The sequence below is a fragment of the Mixophyes fleayi genome, chromosome 8 (assembly GCF_038048845.1).
Source record: "Mixophyes fleayi isolate aMixFle1 chromosome 8, aMixFle1.hap1, whole genome shotgun sequence".
Classification (NCBI taxonomy): Eukaryota; Metazoa; Chordata; class Amphibia; order Anura; family Limnodynastidae; genus Mixophyes; species Mixophyes fleayi.
The window spans coordinates 32,392,984-32,414,734 of NC_134409.1; the positions used below are offsets into that span (position 1 = coordinate 32,392,984).

Sequence of the window (21,751 nt, forward strand, 5' to 3'; positions counted from 1 at the left end):
ATTGGGCAAGGCTGTTAATCTAATTGCCTGATAATTGCTGACCAGAATGCCTGTGTTCCATTGTGATTCAGTTAATTGTCCCAATCTGCAAATTGGCTTAATATCTTACTCATTGTAATTAGGTGGAACGACCTGGATTGCCATGCATGTGGACAATTTAAGACGTACAAGCTTTACTAAAGAAATTTAGCGATTACATGTAGAACATTACACACCAAAATACACCACACTCTTGCACCTTTTTTTAATTTATTGCAGTATATTTGTTGTGAGGTTGAATCTGGTGTCTCTGGAAGTAGTAACTTGTCTTGTACACCACCTCTGTTGGAGGTAAGTCGCTGTTCAGCTGGATAGACTGAAAGACATTTACCAACTGGCTGCATGTGGTGAAGGTTATACAATAAATAATTTCCGGTTTCATTCAACCTCTGATTGATGGTAACACCAATATTGGCTTCAGATTAAAAAAATAAAAAACAAAAACGTATGCCCATTTATCTGTATGTTACAGTCTGTTAAATCTGACAAACTATCATTGCTGTAAGTTTTCAAAACAACCACCTCCTCTGGCAAGTTAAATTCTGTTTTGAAATGTCAGACAGTCACACAGAGTTTTGTATAGGAATATTAAGCATCTGGTGATACTATGGTAAGACAAGCTCCCCCATTGTGACCTTGAGCAGTAATTTACAGTACAAGATCAGCATTAGACATTGTTATTTGGCATGATTAATGCCCAAGCAACAAGCGTTTCTTAAATTTTAAAATGCATTATTAAAAATATATTAAACAGAAAGAGACACTGGTGAAGTCTATTTTGGCAGGATTCAAAAAGAAACATAAGGTATAATTTACCTGCAAGCCTGTGTTTAATCATAAACAGCATTACAATCATTTTAATGCTAGTTTCTCTCCATAACACGGCCTCTAAAATAAAGAAACAGCTATTTCATTGTGTTTTATCATATATCAAGGGAGAACACAGAACCTTTTATGATGTTGCATTAAACAACACAGTAAAAATCCACCAAAATACAAATTAAATATAACAAGGAATGCTGTAATATTTGCAAAATATAAGTGCAAGTTCCCACGCTAGGGGGTAAATTTATCAAGCTGCGGGTTTGAAAAAGTGGAGATGTTGCCTATAGCAACCAATCAGATCCTAGTTATTTATTTAGTACATTCTACAAAATGACAGCTAGACTCTGATTGGTTGCAATAGGCAACATCTCCACTTTTTCAAACCTGCAGCTTGATAAATTTACCCCCAGGAGTTAGAATACCTGGCATTGTATACAACCTTCCTTGCTACCTACTTATTTATTTTTGCATCATTAATTTGTATAGCACCACGTTACACAGCACTTTACAAACTAGTGTCTTCTGCCATGTCACTATAACCTCTGAAAGGCACCATGCAGTATCCCTTAATAGGCTTGTTAACGAGAAGTCTGATGTGCATAGGAAACAAGGCCTTCATCATCAAAATGATCTCAAATATTTAGTCCCTGTGCTATCTACATATAAAGTTGTAGTATCTCTTATGTAAAACAACTTCTACGTTGAAGAGAAATATCAGTTCTCAGTTACAATAGAAGTTTAGGAGATTATAATAAGGGCTTTTTCCTTTATACAGGACACATGTAGAGGTGACGAGATATAAGGGTCCATAGTGAAATTCTGATGGAATCCTTTTGTACGTTAAGCTACATTGCTGAAGTCACACCCATCAGCTGAAGATTGTTCTGTCCCCCCAAGGAACCCGTAGGGGCATGTTTCTGTTCAGGCCTTGGAGTCCCCTGCAACTGAGCCCCATAGCATTTACATGGGTTACAATATACCAATAGTTATGTTTTTGCAAAGGTGCACTGAACAGTGAGAGTGAGGCTAATCGATACAGTATTATAGTCGCTGTTGATTTAGATACCACCATGTAACAAATCATCATCAGTATCCGTCTTGGAAAAAGACACATAGCTGATCCAAAAGCACAAACCTCTCAAAAGGAGCACTGGAAGTTAAATTACAAGAAACCAAGATAAGTAAAAAGATACCCAGTTTATAAGCAGTTTGCACTTCTAGTGTCCTATAAAATGCAAAACAGTCTAGCACCTTTCCATACATTTTGAAGAAGTCAGGGGTGCAGACCAAACCTCCCTGCATCTCTGCATTATTTTGAGAGTTGTGACCGCTTTCATTTTTGCCGAGCGTCTATTCATAGGTGTTTTTAATTAAAACACCATATAACCAGGTTCCTACCTGCATTATTGGTAGAATGTATGCAAATACTAGAAAGGAAAACCTTCCTGTTACAGAAATAAACTGATGTAATAGGTATCCATGTGAATGAGGTCACCTTGTTGTGATTGATGGATATTAACAATTTGATAAAATGTGCAAGAGCCTCAATTTCTATTCCAGATATTATATTACATAACAATGATGCAGATGATCACACACACACACACACACACACACACACACACACACAATCATTGGGCCCTAGATCAAAATTTGGAGTCCGTCCATCCCTGGCTCCAGGCCCCTGCTCATCTCCTGGCCCCGTATCCATTGTAAGCCTGCAACCTGCAACGGCATCAGTTCCATCATTATATACATATTTGATGCCAATTGCGCCAAGAATGCTCCAATTTCTGTGAAGTGTGCTCCTGCAATGTGGTTTCAATTTTACAAGCAGGCAAAGAACAAAAGGAGAAAGATAATTCCATGGTTCAGACCTCGTTTGTTTCATTCTAATAGACCTAAGTGGTGACCTGCTTATTTGTAACATATGAAGACAAATAGTCAGATTTGTTGTATAATGGAGATTATACTTTGATCACAAGCAGTAAATATGTTTGGCATCTGCAGGTGCTACTTTCTGTGCTTGTGTTTTAAACTATTCTTCCCAAATATATGGAATTTGGGTACTTGTCCTTCAGAAGAGGCCATTGGACAATGAAATAGTCCACAAAGTAGTACAGAAGTTTCCCTGATAATGAGAGAGATTCCACCCGACAGATGCTTTCCACATAGACTATGATGATTTTGTTTATGCCCAAGATTTGGAGCAGGAGTGCAGAGAAACACACAGGAATGCATGTCCCAGGCCCATTGCATAAGATCTAGAAGGATAAAGCAGAAATAAAAGTCACATACTCCTTATAATCACAGACAGAAGAAGAGTTATTTATCCATCAGTCACACCAATAGTTAAATGAAATTAGTAGGAGTTTAGATATCACTTACAAAACGTCTCTGTATCACTTGACGTACCTTGGCATGACACTAATGATATAATTAGTGAAGTACTAACCACTGACACGCACTCCTCTAGTATCTACAGAAGTTTTATCGTGCACAAGATAAGTGTCCCTTTGATAAGTTTAAATGGTGAAAATACAATGCCAGCATCTGTGTGCTTACTGCTGAGGTTTTATGTAATATGATATACAGCCAGAAGAAGTAATGAATAGATGATACCCTATTATCAGATTAACGAAAGGTGCATTTACATTCTGAATTCACTATTAAATCCTTGCACATTAAAATATTAGACAGAGCATAAATATTGATTGTGTGAGTGTGGGAAGTAGAGAGACCATATTTTTTATTTTTATTTTTTTTAACAAATCTCTATATTTCATAACTCCCAACTTGGGCGTGTCCAATGTCTCCTTTCTTTTCCCTAAAAACACCCTTTTAATGGCGGGTGCATTAGGTGCATGCGGCACCCACTAAGCACTACTCTGCTATGCTGAGCAGCAGTGAGTGGGACATACCGCCTAACCATTCAGTCTGATCAGGTCATCATATCGGGCCTGTCCCACCAAAATCGGGACAGTTGGGAGGTATGCATTTTATTTAAGTGAATATAAAACTAAAAAAGAAAAATTAAAAAAAGAAAAAAAAAGGAAATGCATTTGTGCACTATATTAAGATAGAATGTACAGGAGACATTGCATTTTCAGGACCTGCTATGATCTTCGCTATCAAAATGCACAGTACTGTGTGATGGATCTTCAGAGTAAATGCTTTATTTAAAAAAAAAGAAAAAAAAGAAGATTTTTGTTTTCTGGAAATGAAACTAAATAGCTCTTCTTTGTAACACTGTCATTAAGGAGGTCAGATATCGATATTTTCTTCCTGGTGACCTTGCCTTGAGTTCATGTCGGGTGCCTTGTTTTGACTAATCCTCAGAATTAATTTACATGATGATACAGTGTGACCTATATATACACATAGGATTACAATGTCAGCACTATCATTGCTAATGGTTCTAAGCCCCTGGTTCAGTTTGCACAGCCTCACATGTCTATAATTACGAGTAGAATGATTGACACCATTCTTTCGATATTATCGCCTGAACATGAGTCCTATGACAGAATAATTACAAACTAGGAAACTCCCAGAATAAATATTTACTATCATTAACATTATTATGTACAAATGACAACCTTCAAAAAGGTATAGTGAACCGACAACTTGATTCATTGGTAATGATTACAAAAATATATGAAGTTTTTCCCTATATATCAACATATATTCAGCTACTCTCCAACGTTTAAAAACAGCCAAACAGGGACAAAAACGGTCTGCACACAAGTGTTTTCTTTTCCATCAGTATTGTTAAAGCATAAAAAAAAAATAGAAACACAACACGATACCAACACGTATAAGGTTATTATGTGGTACATGCACACACATATGTATTGTCTTGCTTCATGTATTTTCTGTAGTAGTCTGTAGCCCCCTCCCCCAAATCATCGTAATCCGAGGAATAAAAAAAAAAGTTAAAACTCTAAATCCATGGACTGGTTCTGTAAAGTCAAAGCTTACCCCAATACACTAAAATGGGAGCTCTCGGAACAATATAATTTTAGATTTTTATAAAACTATACAGCAGCAGACGACAGAAACCGTATACAGGTACTCCTCACTTAACAACCTACCCATTTAATGACCGCTCGGAGTTACAACCAGGTTCTCCCTGGGTCCTCATTGTTATAATTGCTGCTGTTTGTAGAGCTTTACTGTACACATGTTTATTTTCTGTTATGCAGTGTTATGTAATGTAAAGCAAACTAACAAAATACAGTTTTCTTTAGTCTATTTCTTCATTCAGAATCAATAAAAATGATTACAATACATGTAGGTGCATATAACAGTACTGTACTCACTTAGCGACCAATTCGCTTAACGACCTAGTCGTAGGAACGGAACTCGGTCGTTAAGTGAGGAGTACCTGTATAGTCATTCTTTGTTCTGGACCACAAGCAATGATTATAGAATTGTTTTAGGAGACAGCTAAAGCTGAATACACTTTTGGGCTTTTTCCTCTTAAATTCCTATTTTCAAATGGGCCGTGTGAATAGCAGTTTTGTCTTAGACGTTTCTCAGGTAAGACATTTACTAACAACAAGCAACAGTAAGGTTCAGCTACACTGAAACAGTGGCCATGTTTTCTTGGCACTTAGAGTGTTACATTTTCAAGCCAGAACTGATATACACCAGGTACTGGGACCTATTCCTTTAACTCCGGTATTTACACCCAGGGTCGCCATCAGGGGGGTACGGCCAGTACTGCTGCGAGGGGACCGAACAGTGTAGGGGACCCGGACAGACCTCTCCGTCTGTCCGGGTTCCCTGGACTGCCCGGGCCTCTCAGTCCGACTGACAGTGCTGCCCCTTCTTCTCCGCAATGCTGCAGCTCCGCCTCCCAGGCTATGATAGGCTGGGAGCGCGACGTGGCGACATCTTCACTGCGCTCCGTGCTCCCAGTGTCTCAGTGACCGGGAGCTGCAGTGTCGCGGAGAAGGTAAGTTAATTAGGTATTCATTTTATGGGAGAGGAGCAAATAGAAGAAGGGACATTAACTGTGATTGTGGGGACGGGACGGGACATTAACTGTGAATGCAGGGAGGGGAGAGGGGGACACTTACTGTGATGAGGGAGTGGGTGGAATGTACTGTGATGAGGGATAGGGAGCGCATGTATGGCAAAGAGAGGGGGGCACATGTATGAGGAGGGGGGCCTTGCCAGATTAATTAGTACTGGGCCCCACAGTTTCTGATGGCAGCCCTGTTTACACCTATAGACAGTATGGTCATAAGTACTACTTGTGTTAATAACTCCCAATTAATGGAATATTAGACAACTATAGACTAGTTGTTTATAGGATTAGAATTCTCAAAATGTCAGACATTCAATAACAGAATATACATAATAATATGAATGAAATTAAATATCACTTTCACCCAGACCAGCTATTTTCAAAATACTATGAATGTAAGAAAGCATAAGTCCTCTGTAAACTATTTATCTGCCTCTAGTGGTGAGATAATCCTCACCTTCCCTTGGTTACTGATCCAAGGTTTGTGGTGTAAGACAAAAAAGACCGTTGTCAGCGCTTATCCTTAGCACTGCATATCTGTGTGTATCTAGCAAAATGAAAACATGAGGTAAGACAACTGTCTTTTTTGTTCTGTATACATATATTGGCATTTATATTGCCACGCAGCTGGTACCCTATACAATATGGGATATACCGAACGCGGGCACCATATATAATATGAGATGTACAGAGCGCAGGCTTGGTTTTCCTCTGGTTTTGTGGTGTAAGACGCGGCAGTAGCTGCTCCACTGCCCACAAGCAATGTGGGATATAACAAGAAAATTAAAGCACTCACACTGATTAAAGGCAGCCACCGTTAGTCTTCTTATGTAGAAACATAAGGCCTTGTGTGTTTGAGGATGTGCCATTACGGGAACAAAAATAGTTAGGCTTCCAGGTGAACTTTTTTTTTTTAATCCAAGCTAACAATGACTTCTTTTGATCGGTGTGAGTGTGATAGCTTCCTTATTATTACAGACATCCTATCATCATTTACTCCTCCAAGACATTTACTTGGAGGACAAAAAAATAAATTGAATTTATAGTAGCTGCAGCTACACGCAAAGCAACACTGTTGTGCTCGCTCCAATACATGCTCCTGTGGTGGCATCATTACGTTCTCTCTCTCGCTGCATGTGCAGCTACCACAGATGAGGAAGAGGATAACTCCTCATGGAGTCTGATAGGCCCACCTCGTCCTCACTATAAAAGGCAGGACAGCCCAGTGTTGATGGTTCCACCAGGAGCAACGAGTGTTCCCGTGTGGCCTTGCTTTGTTTAACAGAGGGTTGAACGAGTCGGGGAGCGTGTCCAGCAGGAAGCTTCTGTATGTAGCACCAGTCAGCGGCACCTCCAACCGGGGGTTAACCCCTGCAATGCTGGCAGACCAGTAACAGGAATGAATATTTCAAATAGTGGAGGAAAAAGATGATAAGAAAAGCACTTGATAGATAATTTTATTGAAATGATAAAAGCTTATACTAATATTGTTAAAAGATAAAACAGCATTAGAACCAAAAATAAAACCTAACCCTCTTATACATCGGTTAAGGTATTATACTACAATTATCTGTATATTTCAGACCAACGAAATGTATGTGTAACTTGCGCGTTCTTCTTATGTTTTCATGTGTACTGGGCTTGGGCAATTTACACAGTCCTTACCGGCTTTATGCAATGTAAATTGTCTTGTCCTCTACCAGTCCTTACTTTGTTTGTGGAAAATGTGTGTTGGTGTTTTTATAAATAAAGTTGAGATAAAAAACAGCATAACAGCAAGTAAGAGGCTGACCAGGCTGGGTGTTGTTAACTAGGTCTGAACTTTCACCATCTGTCCCAAAACCTCGCATGTTGCCAGGGAGACTGGCATAAGTCGGCCCACGTCACCCTCTGCTGAATGCGATCAAGCAATCCGGTTTTGAGAAAGTTTCAGAGAAAACAAACAGGGGGAATAAAACAGACTTAGAGCTAGATTTACTAAGCTGCAGGTTTGAAAAAGTGGTGATGTTGCCTATAACAACCAATCAGATTCTAGCTATCATTTTGTAGAAGGTACTAAAAAAATGAAAGCTAGAATCTGATTGGTTGCTATAGGCAACATCCTCACTTTTTCAAACCCACAGCTTAGTAAATCTAGCCCTCAGTCTATGAAAGTAAAGGCTGGCGCTAGCAAACTCAAGGATTTTAAATTGACACATGACTATCTCTGGATCTGGCCATCCTCACTATTTAAGGATTGTCATTCTCAGCACTCTCCCACTTTGAGCCCCAAGTCTGGATATATTTCAAAGTGAGTTGGGCTAGGCTATTGTTTCAGGTCATAACTGGTTGACCCAGCGCAATAAGATGCACTAAGGTGGAGTCTTAAGGACCTCCATAGTACAAACCGTAAGATACAAGTAAACTGGAGTCCTGTACAGAGGTATCACATAATTAGCAAGAGAAAATGCATTATTGACAAACAGTTAAGCACCGCAGGGGGTAGCTATGCATCAGGAAGAGTGATAGTACGGTCACTCTTTGTAAACATATTTAAGTAACTTAATAAGTTAACGAATAACCATGTATAACCCCTGCTAGGTCTTTTTATAAACATTCAAACATTAACCAATGGGATAAGGTCAGTCCAATAAGAAATCCTGGGATAACTAGAATTCTCTAGAGATGAAATACACCTGTTAAGCGATTAAAGTGAATATATGTGAAGTGTTGTGAATGAACGTCTGACACTCCTGATCACTTGTAATGATTTAACTCTGCATGTGGTGACTGAATGCAAAGAATCTCTACACTTCCTTTCTTGGCGAGGAAAATTAGTAGCATTCAATATGTTTTCAGCAGCTATGCGAGATCACTGATGCACCAAATGATGCCAGGTCACAGAATGTGAATTATTGCATCCAGAGGAATACAGAAAGCATGGGAGCGTTAGCAATATTTTACCAAGCGCTGACGAAACTCAATTCTCAAAGAGACCCATGTCGTTATTTTTAGAAACCGGAAAAACAAACAAAAAAAAAACATTTCTGCCCCTAATGAAAGACATCTGTTGAATAAAAAATTAAAAAAGGATTCATACAATGCTTTTAATAGGATTTCTTGATGGTCAGAAAACTGATAAAAAAAACTGTACAAACGTTATGAAATTTATACAAAGCTACTCACGGAAAGTGTCACATTTTATAAATGTAATATTTATTTAATGATATAACCAAATCATTCCCCACCTTTTCTCTAGACTTCTATGCTTTTGTTCACATTCTTTAATCCAGGCAGAAACAGTGGTTCATTTGAAAGATTTGTAGAATATCACCCAACTTCTAGGTGCAAGCTACTGCAAAGCCGGTGAGCGTTCATGCAAAGCCGGTGAGCGCTTATGCGAAGGGGGAATGGTCATGTTGCAAAGGGGGAATGGTTACGCCATACAGGGGTGTGGCCACATCATGCTGGGGAGTGCCACGTCTCCCTCGGTTTGTGTCTGGTACCTACTTCAAAGTGCTGGGCCGCCCCTTCTACACCGCTAAAGACACCCACTGAATGACATGTGTACCAGCCACTGGTATACCCACCATTGAATGGAACATCTGGCCATCTCCCAAATCAGGACTGTCCCATCTAAATAGGGACAGTGGGGAGGCATGTTGTAGTATGACAACTAAATGCATTTTATATTTTAATGTTTCTCAACTACTCTTTATTTATTACAAAAAAGGTGAATAGAATAAATTCGGATACATTTTTAGCATTTTTCGGTAATTAGAAGCACATGTCTGTTCTGTATACATTAAAAAGATCTCACTGAATTGTTCTGTAGGTATGTAGATCAGCAACTAGTCTCTTTAAACGTGTGGTTCTCAGGGAAATTTGTCTAATGCCTTTGGGGGCACTGTTATTTAAAGAGACAAAGCGCACAGTTAGGGACAGGGTTATCGTTAAGGCTGCATTTATTTTTATTAGCCCACAGCCCTTTTTTCATTTATTACCAGTTATTTATATATCACCTACATATTATAAAAGCGCTTTTACAGGGAATATTTAATAATTCATCACTCCCTGTCCTAGTAGAGCTTACAATCTATATTCCCTAGCACACAGACACACACAAGGTCTAATCTTGTCAGAGGCCAATTAACCTACTAGTAGGTCTTTGGAGTGTGGGAGGAAACCAGAGCAGCATATTATACAGTTTATGTCCACCGTGTAATGCAGCCCCCAATAATCTGCATATTTACAGCACAGTACCAGCGACTTTCAGATAGGTCATCATGTAGCCGTAACTAAACATTTTAGTGCCTGAGTAAAAAAGGAAGACGGACGCCCCCTAGTCCTCCTCTGTAACCAAAAGTAACTAAATATAGTCATTATCCTGCACATGTAGTTCCCTGTCATAAAAGGATGATGACAGACATTGTAAAACCAAATGTCAATATAAAATATTTATATAGAATGCACAAGGAAGGTTACTATACATGTAAACTCCTGTACATTTTGTGAGTATAAACAGTGTCATTATGTTGTCAATACATTTGTGTATTTTAAAGAATAAGGCACCCACAACTGTAATTGTCTGCAGATATTAGAAGTCACTTTGGAATCAGGTGACCTGTATAAAATCACTATGCTTCAAAAGGTATTTTTTTTTATTTTTTTTTTAGAGCTGTTGAATAAGAAAAGAGGAGTACACCCATGTTTGTTATAACTAATAATACAAGTATTCTGTTCAATATCAATGATGATTAGGACTAGAAGACACTTTCCCATCTTTGCCTATTAGAAATTTCATTTTATCTTGGCTGAACAAACAACTGTTGCCGATGTAGACATTTAAATATACAAAGAAATAGGGTTCTTATTGTAAAATGATTCACTTCCAAAATGAGGGTGAATATTTATTGAAGAATAAACCCATCTTAAAATAGGGAATACTCCTGTTAAGGTGGCAAATACACATTGACTGCCCGTTAAGCGGTGGAGCCAAAGTAGATATGATGAGGAGGAACAGAGAGGCCAAACAAGGAACAAAGAACCAAAAAGGAAAGGTAATGTGTCATGGTTATGGCATAATCAGGAGATTGGAAACTAATATATCAATGTGGCTATGACTACTATCCCAGATAGGAGTACCTGTGAAGTCACTATGTGTAAGGCTAGGTACACGTTTTTGTCCAATAATTGGACAAATCAGGCGACATACAACCGTTCGGTCGGAAGTCTGGTTAGTGTGTATAGTGACACGATGGTCGAAAGTCGTTCCAAAGTGTCGATTGTTGGCTCATTGATTGGTCATACTGTGTAATATTTTCCGACCAATCCACCTAACAATCATGTAGTATGTATAAGTTTCCGATCGATCCACGAGCAACTGCCGATAGTTCCTCAAGCTGTGACTTCTTTGGGGGCGTGTGTATGTTAATTTCTGATGCCTGTACCAGTCCCCCATGGTGTGGTGTCCGAAGGGCACTCATTTGGTAATTAGGTGCTTTTAGCGGTAAAGCAATAGCAAGTGTCTATTGCATTAATGCGTACAGCATATGTCTGCCAGTTTAATTAGAAACCTTTGTCAGTGTAGTGTTATTAAAAAACAACAACAATGTTTCATTTATATGTGTATTGCTTATGTCTGCCGCCTTAACTATACCTATGTGTCACTTTATTGTGTACAAATGTATGAAGAAAATGTGTTACCTTCGCTTTTTTATGAGGTTTGGGGTGGTTACTATTGAACATGCTCTGCCCCTTATATAAATTTCTTGGGGATATTGTTACATGAACCTCATAAGTCGTTTCAGTGTCTACACAATTCTAATCTTTGCTCACGACAATATGGCTGTGGAAAGTCACTGCCTGGATGGTCGGTCTTTCGTTAATCGTTTAAAACGTGACTAGTGTGTACGCCTTAATCGTCCGAGTGACTAGGCCTTCGGTCGAAGGTAGAATCGCTGTAGATAACACGTTGGTCGTAAAATTCTTCAGTGTGTACCTAACCTAGGTAAACCAGGGGTTAAATGTATATTGATGCACTCTTAAGAGACCTGGTTGTTGTCAGCTAGTTGGAATTGATTATGCAAGAGAGGCCTGTGTCCAGAGGACCTGTCCACTATGGTTTATGATACCCCACACACCACCTCATATGTGGAAAGATTCAAGCACTTGCCCAAACCATGTATCAAACAACATTAATGTTGCATATATATCCGTGTGTAAATTCATATTTGGCTTAAGGGAATTATTAACTTTTGTACTGTTCTCGAGAAATATTAGTAGAACTTAGTACTAGAGTGTTGGCGAACAAATTCCATAAAAGGTTTGTAAAACCAATCAGCATACTCAGACATTTTTTTTTTATCATGCTCACAGTGACGTGGGTTTGTGAGCAGCAAATGAATGTTTACAAAATCATTGAATTACTATCAGGTTTTGGGGGGGGGGGGGGGGGGGGGGGGGGTCAGTCTGCTACGTAGAAGCTGTGCTATCCCCCAGGCAGCAGTTACATGAAAATAGATGTGTGTTTTTTCCCCCACTATTTTTATTACGTGTTTATTTTCAGAGACTGTTTTGCAATTATATTACTGCATGTCATGTTGGTATCCTTTTTAAAAACAATGAACATATTCCGCATATTAAACTCCATGTAATAATGCTCTGTGTTCTTAAATAATTCACATATCAGTCAGGCTTGGTTGTGAGAAAGAATAAAAACAAAATGGAACCAAAATCTTTTCATTTAATAAATTTTTTTTTTTTTTTTTTTTTTTTTTTAAAACTAAAAGTACCCAGTGATCCAGGACCAAAAGAATTTCAACATTTAAACAGACACAGGAAAAGTAGTTATACCACAGTTCAGACATCAGTAAAGCAAATCACATATAGTGAATTATTGATTCAATCATGGGCACTTCAAAATGAAGGAAAGAAGATAATCAGGTCAAACACTTCTTTCCAAACCCTATATATCCTATCAGAAAGGGGGACTTGACAAATGAAGACGTGTATTTATATCACCATAAACACAAATCACAATGTAAAAACAAAATCACTTTGTCCAAATGCCCCATGTTGCTGTATAAATTACCTTGTTTAGGTCCTAAACATTAGCTTTTGTATGAAACAACATCTATAAGATGTTCGGCTCATAAACTCAATTACAACCACCAAAACAAGCTACAATGGAACTATCTAAAGTCACACAAGCATTTATATTATTGCAAACTACTTTCTATTAAATAATTCCCCTTTTCATTAATATATTGCAATATTAGGATCTATGAATCTACAGTTGTTGTGTAGATAGGATATTAGCAGACAGGTAAAAGGTCTTTATAAAGTATCTGCCACCATCAGCATGCGATTCATGCGTACAAAACTATACAGAGTTTTTTTTAGTTGTCAGCGCTTATCCTTTAAACTGCATATCTGTGTGCGTCTAGCAAAATGAAAACATGAGGTATTAGTTCATATTTTTCTCTGGTTTTGTTTCAAAATATTGCCTTTCTGTCATAGCAGCTGTCCATCAAGCCTATTTAAGGCACATTTGGGTGTGGCTCACAAGCCAGCCTTTGCTAGATGTAAACCCCTATACCTGGGAGGTGAGTGCATCTGATTTGAACTGCATTTTAATAGTGTTTAAAGCATATAGGTCAGTGTAGGACCTGCATATAATGAGGTACCCTTGACGTTGGGATGCAGGCTTAAGTCTTTTGATCAAAATATGAACTAATACCTCACGTTTTCATTTTGCTAGACACACACAGATATGCAGTTTAAAAGGATAAGCGCTGACAACTTTCTTTCTGTTTTGTATACATATATGGGCATTTATATTGCCACGCAGCTGGTACCACATACAATATGGGATATACCGAGCGCGGGCTTGTTGCCAAGCAGCTGGTACCATATATAATGTGGGATATACTGAGCGCGGGCTTATTTTTCTCTGGTTTTGTTTCTAAATGCATGTTAGCCTGAAAGAATGAGCTGTAGTGGTTCCAAAAAGTAACAGATCTATGTTTGTTTTTTTTAGTTTGTATCTACACTGGTATATGTGGATACAAAGGACCACTGTAAACCTTCACAGGTGCAATTCAACAAAACAAACATTAGATAAATTAACCCTGAAGTGGCTTTAAAACAAACCGCTAACAAAAGATTGGAGAGATTCTTGTAGCTTACATATTGGTTATGTCCTGTGTCCCATGGGAGAGTAGTTTTTCCCTCACCTTTACTTTTAATATCCAGACAAACAGTTGTCATATGCAACGTGATTGATTCCTACAGATCCCAATAACCTCTTAGAGGCAGCACTGCTAGTTATGGCTGTATTTGCCATATAGCTACTTGAGGGCACCAGGTTGGCACCAATTATAAGCTGGTATAATATTTTTCCCCCCGATATTTGTCTTGCAACAGTGCTGCTTCAGGTACATGTGGAGTAAAGTGGGCACAGCACACCACCTACAGTGCCAAGATGGCTGTGTTTCAACTGGGTTGATGACTTCGATCCGCTGCATGGCACTTCTTACTCTATTAGCACCTCAATCCACTCTCTGAATTAAAACATTTCAGATGAGTTTGGGAGTGCTGTACGATGATATCACACTGTGTCCCCACGAGAATTCCCAACCTAAAATAGTCTATATTCATTTAGCATGCCGTGATGCTATTGGAAGAGGAGGTGGAAGAATTTGGAAATGAAGAGGGTTCTTGCCATACCCATGCGTGAGTGGTGGCAGGGAAGCAAGGACAAATCAGATAAGGAGGAGTTCATTATATTCCTCAAATTTACATAAGCAGGAGCCATTTTTGTCTAATAGCTTTAACTTTTTAAATGCATGCCACACCCCTTGTACCTCTGTTGGCTTCTTTGTTAGAGCCCATGTTCACAGCCCTGGTGGATCTCTGAAAACGTCAGGACACCATACATGTGCAAAGCTAGTCACATAAGCATATGAGTAGGTATCACCACAGTTTACCATGCTGCCACCTCATTTGTCAAATCCTAGGACTGACCTTACCGCAAGTGAACTTTCATATCTCAAATTTTTCTCGGTGGATGAATGGACCCAGCATTACACCCCACAGAAACCAACTCTGTACCTTCAGCCCACTTAGGGTTGGAAGTGGTAGTCAGTAAAGAGGAGGTTGGGGAAAATATTTAAAACCCTAAACAGTTAAAAAGTATTTGTGAAACGGAACGGTAAGCCTAATATTTAGGTGTTTTTTAAAAAAAAAAACAAACCCAAAAAACAAAAAAAAAAAACCCTCAAAAGACAATCTTTCATTCAACCAGTAAATGGAATAGGCAATAATAATCAGGGATAGATAATAGACCACTGTGCCCTTAGCACTTTACACTGGTTAAACCTAAATAATGCAGTCAAATGGGCATGACATCCTTTATTGAAGGATGCCTATGGGTCACTATCCACAAGCCAGCCCCAATTATTTCAGGACAGAGTCAGAAGAGTAGTCAGGGATAGCCCAATGGCCAAGACAGACAACAAAAAGTCAGTGTCTGTAAAGGAGCAGAGATCAAGATCACAAGCAAATAAAAAAGTCAATAGGCAAGTCAGACCAGGAATGGGTAAACAATAAGAGAATCACCCAGGTCACTTAAATATAAAGGAAACCTGTTTCTCAACCACAGACTGGACAGAATTTAGAATTAAGGCATGTGATGTCAGAAAGGCACATAGATACAAACAGCTATAAAAGTATCTGTATGAGGGCCAAATATTAGAGGAATCTAAGGAGAAAACAATATGTGGCAGCAATAATGTCTCTACTTACTGTACCTTACACATAGGGGGTAAATCATATTTGTATATAAATATACACCAAGATAAAGAGCTATTTTGTGTAAGGTTTCTAGGTGAACCAATAAAACAAACATAAGGAAGGACTACAGTGATTAATCTTTTAACAGCTCACAAACGGCCTCTCTGAAACTTATGAAAAATTAACAGAAAAATGTCAGTTATACAGTCATGGCCAAAAATATTGGCATCCTTGCACTTTCAAATAACTCACAATTTCCTCTGAACAAAGTGAAATTAACAATATAATCCGGTCTCCACAATTCTCTCTGCTAATATACAGAACCTTTGTTTTTTTTATTCTGAATTGAATACTGTATATGCTTTTAAATCAGAAATGAAAAAGAAAAAAGAAAATGTAATTTACACCCTAGATTTAATATTTGGTAGCATAGACTTTGGTAAAAAAAAACGCAAAAACAATCACTTCAGATAGCCATGGATGAGCTTCCTGCACCTCTCTGTTGGCAGTTTGGTCCACTATTCTGGTGCAAACTGCTCCAGTTCTCCCAGATTTTAAGGTTCCTTCTCCCAACTGTTGTTTTCACATCTCTCCACATGTGTTCTAAGGGAATTACATATGGACTCATCACCGGCCACTTCAGAACAATCCAGAGTCTTCACTTGAACCAAACCCACATGCCTTTTGAAGTGTGTTTGGGGTCATTGTCCTACTGGAAGATCCATGAGCTTCCACGGAGACCCAGCTTCCTTATACTCTGTACAACATTGCATTCAGAAAAAAGCCTGGTAATCTCCAGATTTCATGATGCCATGAACACGCTGCTCAAGACTCAGTGCCAGATAAACCCAAAATCATCACTGAACCTACTCCATATTAGACTGTAAGGAAGGTCATCTTTTCATTTTACTTTTTGCAAACAGACATGATGAGCTTTACCAAAAAGCTCTAATTTGGTCTCATCTGTCCACAGGTCATTCCCATTGAAGGTATTTGGATTGTTCAGGTAGGTTTTGGCAAACTCCAGTTGTTCTTTCTCATGTCTGTCTCTCTCAGCAGTGGTGCCATCCTAGGATTCCTACCATATAACCCGTTTCAATGAATTGGCGACAGATTATGCGAGTTGTAACCGTGGAATCACATATATGAATGTCAACTTGAATCTGTTTGGCAGTTGAACGAGGCGCTTTCACCGCCCTTTGAACAATCCTGTGCCGCAATCTTCGATCCAGTTTTCTCTTGCGGCCACATCCAGGGAGGTTGGTTACAGTGCCATGGGACTTAACATTCCTAACAACATTATGTACAGCGGAAACAGGAACATCAAGCTCTGGAGCCTGATTTGTAAACTTGAGATTGTCCATGCTTGGCTACAATCTTATATCTGACCTCTGACTTTCGCTCCTTTCTCAATGTTATTTTTTTGAACTAATTAAGCTCATTTAATTAGTGATTTATTATAGTGCAGGCACTGTGCTTTTCACCACAGTAGAGGTCAGGTCCAAAGTGACAAAGAATCACATGCGTCAAATGGTCCATTATTAGAAAATTGTGCAAGGGTACCAATACTTTTGGCAATGATTGTATAACCATGTCCCACATTTGTAACAATTTTTTAATCACATATTCTTTTGTAGGCATGCTCTAAAACCCAGTTCCAGTTGGAGTGACTGCTCATTGCAAAGGCACACGTATGCAAGTGATAAAATATAGGTGTCCGGACTCTGTATATAGACAATATAATATGTGGACATCAACATGGCACACAACAAACTTCATCTTTTCTCCGTAACATCTTTTTCCACCCTGGTCTCTTGACCCAAAAGGTGGTAAAGCCCCAACTCAATATATCAATTGCATCTCCCATTATTCAACATTCTACCATGTACTGAACTTACTTCCACAATGACTAGACAATTCTGATATTAGAAGTCACAGAAGTTGCTGATGTTAACGAAAATAAAAATCTACTGTATGAATAAAATATGTCCATTAGGCTGAACACAATACAAAAATGTTTTCAATGTTGAACGTATAATACAAATGGACAGTAAATTGTGTAAGCCATCTGTTGCCTCAGACATTTACTGTAAGGAAGTGAACTTCAAAGCATAGTTAGAGTGATACTTTTATGAACCATGTAATCGCTGTGTCTGGGGGAAAAAAAGCTTTGTCATAATGTGCTCTATGAAAGACAGATGTGTTAAAAAAGGCTTTATTGTGTATTGTTTTACTATATACTGTATTATTATGTTAATACCTGTGTGTTGTGTGTCAATCTCTACTGCTATGGGATATCATACAGGAGTTTGGGGGGGGGGGGGGGGGCGTGCAAGCGTAGTACTTTCGGCCTGGTGGCAAATACAAGAAGGAGCGATAATATTCAACTATGGAACAGTAGTCAGAGAACTCATAATGAGCCAGATACAGAATCTCCTGATGCCTTCTAAGAACATGTGGCACTGCTATTATGGACCAATGAGAACAAGTAAATGGCAGTATTAAATGCACCATGTTTCAGCACTAACTTTAGCTTCTAAAAATAAAGTGCCCATAGCAGGGCATGACAGCCTGTACACACAGCAGGCCGGATTAAGAAATGGAGGCCCCCGGGCTCAGGGTATTGTGAGGGCCTCCCTCCCTGTGAGCCCCCCTACTCAGCGCTTACCTCCTTCCGTTCTTCCATCACTCCCTGTAGTGCTTCTGCAGCGCGCAGCAAGCTCCATACTGAAGATCTCTCGTGAGAGTGAGACTATGACCCAGTCTCACTCTCACCAGATCTCCTCAGTAAGGAGATTACTGCGCACCGCAGAGGCACTACCGTGACAGCAGGCAGCTAACAGCATAACATTTGCCGTTAGCTGCCTGCCATTCTCCTTGACCAGCTGACAGTCAGAGCCGGGGATGCACCAGACCTGATGAATGCCGACGGGCACCCCAAATGCCCGAGGCCTTAGGTTAATCCATCCCTGACACACAGCAATTGGATATCGGTTTAATGTGGAACAGTCCGCTAGCTTTGTTCTCAGGCCGAGCAAGGTAACCACACGTGGCCCAGTTAGTGCAATCTGCATAATTGGTCGGCTGTATTTTAGGTAGTTCCGATCAACATCTTAACAATGCGAGAGGTTGACTGTTTGCTGTGTTTTCATTTCTGGTTCTGACATATAATGACTTCAGTCAATTCGAACTAAAATTATATAAGGAATGGCTACGTGGGCAAATAGTGTTCTCGTTGCCCTCTCCAGGGTACCCTAGAACCCCAAAAGCTCTAGCCACTGTATCTAAAAGGTAAACTTTGTGTTCTTATGTCGCAAAATATTTACTCAGTAGCAATATAGTAAGGTGTACATTTGTTGTAGGCTGTGTTAAAGGGGTATATTATTATATGGTGAAAAAGCCATATGGTGGCGAAAACAGTTGTTCGCTCTGTACATCAAGAAGGTCGGGGAGCCAATCATTCAACAAATACATGTACCGCCACAATCCTTGTTCTGTTATCACCGAAAAATACCCAATTCCAAATTTTTATCAATTTTTTTTTGTTTTTTGTTTAAGTCTAGGCATTCAGTTCCACTTTGGCTAGTTGGGTCAGAAATGCACATATTCACCGAGTCTGGCCCATCAAACCAGTAAGTTACCTAGCTGAGTATCGCTCAATTGCCCCGGTGATATTTTATTGGAAAAAAAAAAATGAAAAAAAATCATCTCACAATAATAAATAGATCCCCTAAGTATCACGAGCATTATTCCCCACAGCTAACATGAAACGCGTGATATCACAAGAGTGCTGGTGAACATGATGAATGTGCAGCTTTGTGTTAAGACATAGACTATAACTCCGTTACAAAATACAACTTATGACATTCTAATCCTCCTCCTCCATGCACATTACCACCTTACATGAATAAAATAAAACAGGAGATCAGTATAAACTTAAATATCTGAAATGCAGAAGACTAGAGAGGACACTCAAAACATAGTATTTATGGTTCAGCAGAGAAAATACAATGATAAATATAAAAAACAAAAAATGTTCAATGAACACCACAAAAATATATACGCAAGTCTGACCCAGAGGTTCCAGCGAGAGTCATAATTGATCTGTAGTTGTCAGAAGTGCAGATGAACAACACTGGTGAGCAGCTAACACTATTTTTCGGCACAAATACACAGGGTACAACTTACCTCTAAATGAGCTCTGTAATGTAAGATTTGCACCAAGTCCAAAACAATCCTGCTAATGTTCTAATGCACTTATTAGCTACAGCTTTGTTTTAGTCCCACCAAATACTGGCCAGTCCCTAACGCACATCTCATGTCATCTGTACAACTATTGCTTGCATGTATCCAAATTCCTGGTCAACTCCTGCTTTCAGGGTTAACCTGGGGATCGTGACCTTGCGGGGTCACTGATTGATACTGGGGAGTTCATTATAATCTAAGCACAGTTAATCTATAAACCACCTCTCAGCCAAAGCTGCGTAACACCAGGTATACTGTGCTTATTCTAAATTTGTCCCTGTATAGCACCATTAATTTGCAAAAATAGAGTAGAGAATATAATAGTGGATTACATAGGCAGGAACTTTTAGACTTGCTATTGTATTTTTTTCAGTATTCTCAGCCAGATTCAAAGGATACTTAAGTTCAACTTTCTGTGTTGGCAAGTAATCCAACACTGTATATAGTGTCAAACTGGATATCCCCTGTGCTTTTGTAAATCTAAGTGGCAGATTTAATTGGCCGCGATGTTCCAGAGAATATCACGCAATTTATTACCGTTTATATGGAAATAAGTAACGTTTACTTTTAAGAAAACATGTTGAGAAACCTTGTTCTGCAAAACAGACATATGTCAAGTTAAGCAGGTAATGTTCGCCGGAAAACACAGCATTCTGGTAAGATGTTCGACAGAAGTCGTCAGCAAATTTAGTGTAACCGCACTTTGAGGAACAAACCTGTCCAATGAAAATGTTCAGTGAAAAAAAACAAGCAGTTCCCTGGAACTTGTCATTCAGAGATAAACATACTGCATGTAAAAATATTAGTTGCTCTTGAATTATAAGATTTGGAATAGAAAATGCCAGTTTCAGAATCGATTGACTATAATGGTGCCCTAGATGTACCTGACCATACAATCATTTTGAAAAAACAGAAGCTAAATAAAATACTGTCCTTTTAAAGACCAGGGACAAACTTGTAGTTTATAAATAAAAAAAAGAACAGTCTCCCCAGAACACTACTATTCTGGGAAGGACACAGTACTTAATTATTATCCACAACACCGGAGAACAAGATTTTCCAAATGTCAGAACACAGAACAAGTTGCCATTATCAATTCAGCTGCAACAAGAACAGTCTTTTTCCAGTAGGACAACAAAGGTTTCATACAGCTCAAGATAACCACAAATTGTATTTGCTGGGCCACCGAATGTTCTAGAAGGGTTATTGTTTGTTTCATGATCGCAACTCAAAACAAGATTAATTAATAGAGCAGTGGTAATCTTGATGTCCTTGAATGGAGTGTTCAAGGCTCAATTAATCTTCAGTCTTAGTACAGCGCACGCACAGAAAATTAAGTTCCCCACACACAGTGTGTGATTGGGTGGTTTGGCATGACCAAACGACCAGGTCAGTGGCCAGTTTCACCACACATGTTGATCAAACTGACACCAAAACTGCACCATGTGTTGACAGCATAGAAAGACTGCTAGACTAGGGCTTACCGCATACTTGACTACTCTCCTGGAAAGTCCGAGACACTCCAAAGTTTTGGGTAATTCTCCTGGACACCCGGAAGAGCAGACCATGCTCCTGCTACCTGCCCATTTCCCAGTGGCAGCGAATTGCGTCAATTTGGCCCCATCTCCATAGAGCCGACACAACTGCGACATTGCACCATGGGGGCAGGGGAAAACCAGTACGAATTGAGTCACCACACCTCCCCCATCACTTGTGTCGAAGTCAGATAATTGGATATGGTCATTTCAATTAATATCTAACACCTTGATCTTGTCTTTGTAATTAGCTCATATTAAAAGTAGTTGCAACACATAGTTATTTGTACTGAAATGTAGC

The 21,751-nt window shown here is 39.1% G+C and overlaps 1 protein-coding gene across 3 annotated transcripts in view; it reads right to left on the reverse strand.

Moving 5' to 3' along the window:
* Positions 1–704: 704 nt before the first annotated feature.
* The window catches only part of ALG14 (ALG14 UDP-N-acetylglucosaminyltransferase subunit), a 33,650-nt gene continuing 12,603 nt past the window's right edge, over positions 705–21,751 (reverse strand). For all 3 annotated transcript variants that reach the window (XM_075182324.1, XM_075182323.1, XM_075182322.1), the window contains one exon: positions 705–3,128. In XM_075182324.1, the coding sequence (XP_075038425.1) occupies positions 2,898–3,128 (231 nt within the window). In that variant the 3' untranslated portion in view covers positions 705–2,897. The remainder of the gene's footprint in view (positions 3,129–21,751) is intronic.